The following is an 8548-nucleotide window of genomic DNA, read 5'->3' on the forward strand; positions in this document are numbered from 1 at the left end:
TATATATATATATATAAGTTGAGTCACCCCCAAACTGGAGCAGTGGCTCAAACAGATCCCAGGAACAACATCAGACATCTCAGTCCAGAAATGTGCAGTTCTAGGCACAGCCAAGATACTGCGCAGAACCCTCAAGCTCCCAGGCCTCTGGTAGAGGACCCGAGCTCAGAGGATGAAAGAGAGACCACCCACAGAGGGTGAGAGGGGAATTTTTTTTTATTTTTTTTTATACCGTAAGCACTTATTAATAATCGAAAAATAAATATATTTATTTTGCGATTATTAATAAGCGCTTTCCTGAACACAGCGGTGGTTGATACATTTTAAACTCCTGCTCTGCTCGTTATTTTGGTAATGGAACCGAAACGCACAGAATTGTGCAACACCTTGTTGGGTGTTATTTTTGTTGGGTCATTCATTTGAACACGTTTTGTTGATTTTTTGTTGTTGTTGTTCTTTAATAAAGTTACAAACCTTTTGATAAAGGTTTGTAAGGGGGGAGCCAGAGGAGGACGTGCTGGTCTCAGCCTCCTGGCGGCATTCAGTTTGTCATCTACCGCCGAGATCGACATATTGCACCGCTGCTCTAACAAAGAACAGTTCAGAAACAATATGAAATGGGAAAAAAGTTATTTATTAACTGATTAAGTCGTGTTTTCGATTGTTCTTGAAAAACTAATCAGTCACGGCTGATCAGTGAACTCACTGATTTTTTTTTACAGCAGACAGCCGCTCCCCTCTCTTGCAGGTACTGGTACCTCTGCTAAATCTTTTAGGGATACGCAGTACCCTACTGTACCCGCCTACTTTCACCCCTATATATATAAATTCCCTTCTTACCCTCCGCGGGTGGTCTCTCTCTCTCTCTCTCTCTCTCTCTCTCTCTACCAGAGGCCTGGGAGCTTGAGGGTTCTGCGCAGTATCTTGGCTGTGCCTAGAACTGNTATTTTTTTTAAATATTAGACAATTAATTTAATTTCCCATAGTTATCGCGGTAGAAGCCATTTGTTTGTTAAATACTTAATGAAACATATTTACCGTGTTTGATGTTTGTTGTGAATGACGTATAGTCACAAAAAACGAGGTAGTTTGTTGTTTATTGAACGTTCAGAAACTACAGCGGCTGTAAAGAGCCACAGCAAAGGAAAAACAACCTGAACAGGTGATCAACTCTAAACCACTTACACCTTTTTATTCTCTCTGCCATTTAAGCACACCCGTTGCCATGGCAACCGCCTGCACTCCGCAAACCGAGCAGAGATCACGTTAAAAACACAACATTCAGTCCTATGATATCAGGTTTTCAGGCTTGATATTTATTTTGCGATTATTAATAAGCCTCCCTGAACACAGCGGTGGTTGATTAATTTTAAACTCCTGCTCTAGATATTTTGGTAATGGAATCGAAACGCACAGAATTGCGCAACACCTTGTAGAAATAATAATTACTGAGATTATTATTTTTGTTGGGTCAATAATATGTACGGAGCCCTCCAGGGGACATGGGATTTTTTTTTCTTTTGCGTTCCCTCGCAATAATCTACTGATCAGTTCATGTGACATAATTGATACTGTAAGCCTTTCTTACGGTGGCCGCCGTACTTTTTGCTTTAATACAAGCTTATAAGGGTTTTTCCATGGATGTTAATATCTTGTCGTGAAATATCTGACGTTTTATGTAATTTTCTTTAGTATAGAAAGGGACCACAAACCTATGATATAAACTGAAACTTTCCATTGGTCGGAAAGAAATAAAAATACATCCAAACTATTTGGACTATTTCTGAGTTATTATCACAGGGTAATTAATCAGTCATCTGATTGTGTCTCTATGTTCGTCTGAATGGTTTAAAGTGCTGCTTTCTGTGCCCTTCCATCTGAGCCTTAACAGACATAAACATGCAGTAAATAAATCTATTTTCAATCAGATTTTTGCATCAAAGACTTAATAATAATAAACACGTTTTATTATTATAAAACACAGCAAACTAATGGTGGTAGAGGGCCGCACTGGGTTAACTCGGGGAATCTCATCTGTCCGTGTATCAATCAAATCCAAACCTCTTCTTTGTTCTGTCACAATTATCGATTTATTTCATTTTGATTATCATGCTCCAAACTTTGCGAGGACTGACCACCCCGCTCACCCGCTTCATACAAACAGAGCCAGCAGCGTCACCGTCCCATTCATAGCTGTGACGTCACTCCCACATCGACACGCCCATTGACACCTGGTGGCCCACCACCAGGTGTCAAAGCCGCTGCTCTTGTCATATCAATAATTACTTATTTCATTCATATGGCTCTTATAGAGCCTCAGTGAAAACGTGTTTATTATTATTAACGCTTTGGTGCAAAAAACCGATTGAAAAATCGATTTATTTACTGCATGTTTATGTCTGTTAAGGTTAATGGCACTGAAAGCAGCACTTTAAACCATTCAGACGAACATAGAGACACAATCAAAACTGTCAGATGATTTATTACTCACGACACAATAATGTATTAAATTACCCGCGGCTTAAAGTATTAAATTATGCCTCATAAACTGATCAGTAGATTATTCCGAGGGAACGCAAAAGAAAAAAAATCCCATGTCCCCTGGAGGGCTCCGTAAATATGAACACCTTGTTGATTTTTTTTTTCTTTAATAAAGTTACGAACGTCTTGATAAGGAGCCAGAGGAGGACCTGCTGGTCTCAGCATCCTGGCTGCGTTCAGTTTGTCACCTACCGCGAGATTGACATATAAAACACGAACAGTTCAGAAACAATATGAAATGGGAAAAAAGCTATTTATTAACTGATTAAGTCTTTTTAGATTGTTCTTGAAAAACTAATCAGTCACAGCTGCACAGTGAACCCACTGATTTTTCACAGCAGACAGCTGCTCCCCTCTCTTGCAGGTACTGGTACCCCTGACCAACTTTCACTCCTGCAGGCAGGTGTCGAGTAGTTGCTGAATAGGTAACTAATAAAAGCAATAAGAGGCACTAAGTTTTTGCCTTCTCTTTTAGATTTGCTATGTAAAAATTTCAAAACCAAAGTAACTCACTGGATCAAATGGCTGAGTCACTTCCTCAGTATGCAGTCAAGTTCTTCAGTGTCTAATGCTGATGACATTATTTGACTCAGGTGTGTTGAAGTAGAGGGATATCTAAAAGGCACCCTTGACTGGAGTTGAATACCTTGTTCTGCCCTTTGTATTGTTTTTTTGGGGTTTTTTTTTTAACATTTTTTATTACATTTTTATATTTTTTATTACATAAAATTCCAGTAAAATACAAAGGAGTTGTAAGATGACAAAACATGAAAATTCAAGGGGTATTGCCTTTGCAAATCATTAAATAACATAAAATAATTTTCACACCCAACAACAAAATAACATGTTTGTTTGAATCAGTAATTATTTTATCTAAAAGATAACAGAATATTCTTAGGAATATTAATAAATTATATTAAATGGTATTTAAAAAAAAAGTGCATCATTGCAATCTAAACATCACACAAAGTAAGCATTTCTTATGGACTATTGTGTTTTGAGGAATGGGTATAATTACCTTCTGTTCAGAGACTTGAGTTTTTACATGGTCGAAGCACTGGGAGACTCTGGGTGCTGTTGCAGGCTGGCCAGGCAGTGAGGACTCCCAACAGAATGCCTGATGGCTGGGAGAAATGGTGCCACTGGTTGCTGCTGGCACAGGTAAGGTGGAGTGTAGACCAAGCTTCAGTCTGTTGTTCAAGGGCTGAGAGATGGAAATTGGCCAGTGGGATATTTCATGATAGGACAGGGGAGAGGCAGGTGACTGGGACACTTTAGTAGGCACTGATGGTATGTTAATGCCAACTCTCATATCTATGGCACCGCTCTGGCCTGGTGCTGTACTGTCCTCTTGTCTTGCTGACAGAATGTCACTGCTATTGGCTATAATATCATGTGACCTCATCAGTGGTCTCTGGAGAGGAGCCAGTTTGCTGAAGTTAACCATTTGGTCATCTACAAAGTCTATTTCTGACATGTCCATTGGGAATCTGTTCATGTTTTCAGTTTCAATACCAGTACAAAGTCTTTTAGGCTCACGGGACTTTCTCTTGAATTTCTTGTTCGTACCTGGGACAGAGATCACAACTGACTCTTTGTTGTCTGTGTTGTTCAAATAATTATTCAGTAAAAGAGATTTTTTCATTTTGCAACAATTTGTATAACAAGTTAAAGCAAAGTTAATTTCAGACACAATTCCATTAAAACAATAAACTTGCAAATTTAAATTAAAATAAAAGACATTTAATTTCTAGACAAGTTTCACCATAGAAGGGTTGGCATTCAGTACATTTTTCTCATTAAAGCATGTGCTTCTTTATTTTAGGAAATATGGATGGTAAAGTTGGTGTATACTTAATTTAAGTAGTCGACAGCACATAGCAAACTACAACCAGAAGATTCAAACGTTGTCTCACACATTCTGTTTAGCAACATAACAGGATGTGCTCTGTCATGGCTGTTACCAGCAGGTTTTATATGGCTCCTCTCTGTCTGCATAACAGCATCCTGAAAAATCAACACTAATACACCAAGCTGTGTAACATATGCTATTCCACGCAACTTGGACTGGAAAATGCAGAGGTTTTCCTGTGCTTCAAAGATTTCTTTCACTGTGAGCAGCCCAGGCCTAACCCTCAGACTGGGGTTCAAGTAAAGCTGTCTAAGTGTGGCTCCAGTCTGTCTGCATAGCAACACTGTGAATAACCCACACTAACGCGCGCACACACACACACACACACACAGAATGAAGATATGCAGAACTGCAACTGTTGGACAAAACATACCAGAACAGCTGAAACGGCTTCTGCCACGGACTTTACAACACAATCATATAAGCCAACATCTGTTAGTAGTATATTTATAGACAGTCCAGAAACATTACTTCTCATTAAAAAGAAAATGTTTTTAAGCAGCCAAACGAAACTGGGTTTTAACCTGCGAATTCTAGAAATGAAAGCGTTTTCTAAAAGGGAACAATCGCTGTTATGTCTCACGCACACGATTATAGGAGGGAAATATAAAAATCTACGAGATTTCTTTGAAGACGTATCAACAGTTCCGAGCGATGTCTTACTGAAGTTCTGTTCCCCTTGCTACAAATAAGTTCACCACAAGCCACGCACTCTGATGAAAAGATCGGACCTAAATTAGGTTTCCACACTGACTTGATTAAGCGATGTCCTTAAAGCATCAGTCCATCCGGAACTTGATTCGTTGTGGATCCAGGAATTGAAAGCGCATAGTGTCCACCAAATCAGCCCTGGAGGAGAACTCCCACCGCTAATGTTGGAAAGATACCTACTCTCTGACTCCTCCCACTCCAGCTCCTCTGGCGTCTGACTGGCTGGATTCTCTCCCAGACACGGGAAAACACATCGAGGGTTGAACGGAAGAGAAAATAACCTACAGAAGTTTAAATAATGAAAACGGGCCAGAGGTCTTGGAACAGGAGTGGACATCCTGATCGTCTGCTCTTTTAAATTAGTATTTGGGTCATTGACGTGTCAGAATTTCCACCAGGCTAAATAAAAAAATGTAAAAATATGTATATCCATTGCAAACTCTTAAAACAAATGTGTCAAAAACAACACATGATGTGTTAAATTTTAGCACATGTTGTATCGTTATTAACACAACTAATGTGTATGTCATTTTAACACAATTATTGTGTCATTTAAATCAACACAATCGTGTTAAAATGTGTCATTTTGACACACACGTGTAAAATGTGTTTTTATAGATTAGGTCAAATAAAAATGGACATTTTCATATGAGAATATAAAGATGCATACTTTTATTAAAATTAAATTCATGTTACAACAATAAATTTTGCGACAGATGCAATAGTTCATCTATACAAGTAAAATTCAAATCACCAATTAATTTACCACTCAGCATGTTTTTTTTCTTCAAAGTCAAGCTCGTCAACCAAAGTACAAGATATTGTATCTTGATGCCCCATACCTCTATGAAAGCAGTCCCTCTTGGACAATTGATCATTTTACTTGCCAGCTTCAAGCTGTCCAGTCAGTTCCAGTATGTGTGATTTTCTTTGTATGGAGAACAGCTGATCGTAAATATGGAACGTAAAGACAGGGATAGTTGTGGTGGATAGGACACACCAAGTAGAATCTGAAAAGCTTGTCCATAGTATTCATGACACCAGATGTAGAGGATGGTGACTTCATTGTTCTTGGTATCGATGTCATACTGTGTCAGTGAACTCAGGTCACAGATGTAGATCACGTGGGGATGACGACTTCTTGATGAAGCAGAGAAATGCTTATCTTGTACCAGGGTTAGAGACAAAAGACCAGAAAAATAACAAAACAAATTAGTTAGTGAAATGATCAGCCACTCTGTAAAATTTCTGATAAAAATACAATTTGTCAAAGATAAATACCTACCACCACAAAATCCAGAAGGTATGTTACTGTAGTGTTAATGCTAAGATGATCTGCACCAACAGGAGGCAGCAGATCTGTCAACAACACAAGTGTGTTACAAGTCTCAAAAAATGGCAAAACTCTAAAAATCTGTACTTCATGGTGTGGATAATTGTAAACACAAATCATTCACCGTTTTATATAATAATCATTTTACATTCCTGTCAATGGCTGACATTATATTAAACACTTTCCATTACAAAAAACTTTCCTCTATGGTAGGTAAACATTTTATTGTTTTTTCAACAAAAGTATCTTTGTAAATTTTTCTCCTGTTTTAATATTAGGACCTGAATTTAGTTTTATATTTTTAAGATTTTATTTACAAAATTCACAAATCCTTGGTTGCACATAAATACCTTCGTCCATGTCTTTGAGTTTTGGTATGATGTCTGCTTCCCTTGTACGAAGAAATAAGTCTGCCTGTTCACCTGTTAGCCTCCCAAACTGAATCGAGCTATAATTATAGGAAAGCAAAACATTTTGTTAGAAAACTATAAGTAGATCATTGTTGGATCGGTCATAATGCTGTAGTGGGAAAAGAAGCAAACCTACTAGATTTGGCATGTCCATAAACCATTAATATTCATTTAGCCTGTCTTATGAGGATAGCTGGGAAAAAAGAACAGTATTTAATCTTAGTAATTCAGTCATACCATGACATAAGATCACACTTTACTGCCTCAGCTTAAAGATTTGTCAAGAAAAAAGCTGCAAAGTATCAAAAATAAGCTTGAAGTCAGCAAATGACATTTTTACAAACAGGACTATGTTTGTAGATTTGATTTCCCATTACATGTGCATTTCAGAGTTTAAACAGTCACTTGGAGGATTAAGCAAAAGGGGATAAAATAAGAATAACATAAAGCAGAGGTTCCCAAATTGTGGGGCGCCCCCCCGAGGGGGATGGGGGGGAAGCCTTCTGGATGAAAAAAACAAAACATGAACGCTGTATGCTCTGGGTTTTTACCTTAGAATGGCCAACTCTCTGTTGTTCCTCTGTCAATTTGAAACATTAGGGGCTTCCGCACTTCCCATNCAAATCTTTACTTTTACTTAAGTAAAATAATTTAATCCTTACTTTTACTGGAGTCTTATCATAAGTATGCTTCTACTTAAAATATACTTAGTAGAGAATATTAATATTTTTTACACCTCTGGAAATAAACAGAAAAAAGAACTGAGCTGAATTTTAGTGTTTTATGTCGATATAGATTGACTTCAAAACCATGTATATTTTCTCACACTCCTCCAGATCAGTACCAAAGCATCATCTGTTTCCTTACATTTAGTTTCTGTAGACATAAAAGAGATTTTTTGTAATCTTTTTGCCCATTCACTCTACAAGGCTCTCTTAGTTCTGGCTTCACTTGTGAAGCAAATGCTTAGTGTAAATTTAATGTATTAGTTACCCAAAGACGTTAAATGGCTTCCAGTGTCTTTGCGTTGAAATTCTATCTGCTAGCCTCTCAGATACTTTTAGGCTTACTTACATTTTATTCATGGCCTTTTTTCCATGCAAGTTTTACAAGTTTACAAACAACTTGCATAGAACTAAAACAGCCCATATTTAATCCCAATAAACACAGCACATTATGCTGTGTATTACACTAGAAATTACGAGTATTATACACAGAAATGTGCCAGTATGACAAATTTGTCTTTGCTCCCACATTATGAGACACAACCACCCGTCAGAATGTTGATTTAAAATAGGAAGTATTTAGACACTTACAAATATTGGGAGTATTTTTTATGAAATCATATCAGACATATTTATTATTCTTACAGATAATAATAATAATAATAATAATAATAATAATAATAATAATAATAATATGTAAGATTCTTCCTTCCATGGTCTATTATTTTAGTTTTAATTATCGACAAAAGCTCTGCTAATTTTCCCCCAGTAGGAAATATGTCTCCTGGTGAACAGCTCACATCTAATTAGTTTAATTGGCTGCAGGTCACTTACTGTTTTGGGTAATAAAGGAGATCCCACAGAGACTTGGTCTTTCAGAAAATGAGGAACAATTCAGTAAAACACTGAGTTGTCA

At 37.4% G+C, this 8548-nt stretch overlaps 1 protein-coding gene and 1 long non-coding RNA gene across 6 annotated transcripts in view; both read right to left on the reverse strand.

The window, feature by feature from the left end:
• The window catches only part of atoh8 (atonal bHLH transcription factor 8), a 25803-nt gene extending 20271 nt beyond the window's left edge, over positions 1-5532 (reverse strand). For 2 of the 4 annotated variants that reach the window (XM_016663506.1, XM_007577027.2), the window contains exon 1: positions 3560-5301. In XM_016663506.1, coding sequence (XP_016518992.1) covers positions 3560-4186 — 627 coding nt within the window. In that variant the 5' untranslated portion in view covers positions 4187-5301. Of the gene's footprint in view, positions 1-3559 lie in introns of all 4 variants that reach the window. The other 2 variants (XM_016663507.1, XM_007577028.2) reach the window with 2 other exon arrangements.
• Positions 5533-5814: 282 nt separating this feature from the next.
• LOC107833666 (uncharacterized) lies at positions 5815-7381 on the reverse strand. 2 transcript variants are annotated; one of them, XR_001659434.1, is made up of 4 exons: positions 7040-7381; positions 6848-6945; positions 6450-6523; positions 5815-6329 (listed from the first exon to the last, which is right to left on the reverse strand). It is a non-coding gene; the product is annotated as an uncharacterized LOC107833666 (long non-coding RNA). The 2 variants fall into 2 exon arrangements; XR_001659435.1 differs by lacking the exon at positions 5815-6329 and having other exon boundaries at positions 6340-6523; positions 7044-7381.
• Positions 7382-8548: the final 1167 nt, after the last annotated feature.

Source organism: Poecilia formosa, unplaced genomic scaffold (assembly GCF_000485575.1).
Source record: "Poecilia formosa unplaced genomic scaffold, Poecilia_formosa-5.1.2 Scaffold424, whole genome shotgun sequence".
Classification (NCBI taxonomy): domain Eukaryota; kingdom Metazoa; phylum Chordata; class Actinopteri; order Cyprinodontiformes; family Poeciliidae; genus Poecilia; species Poecilia formosa.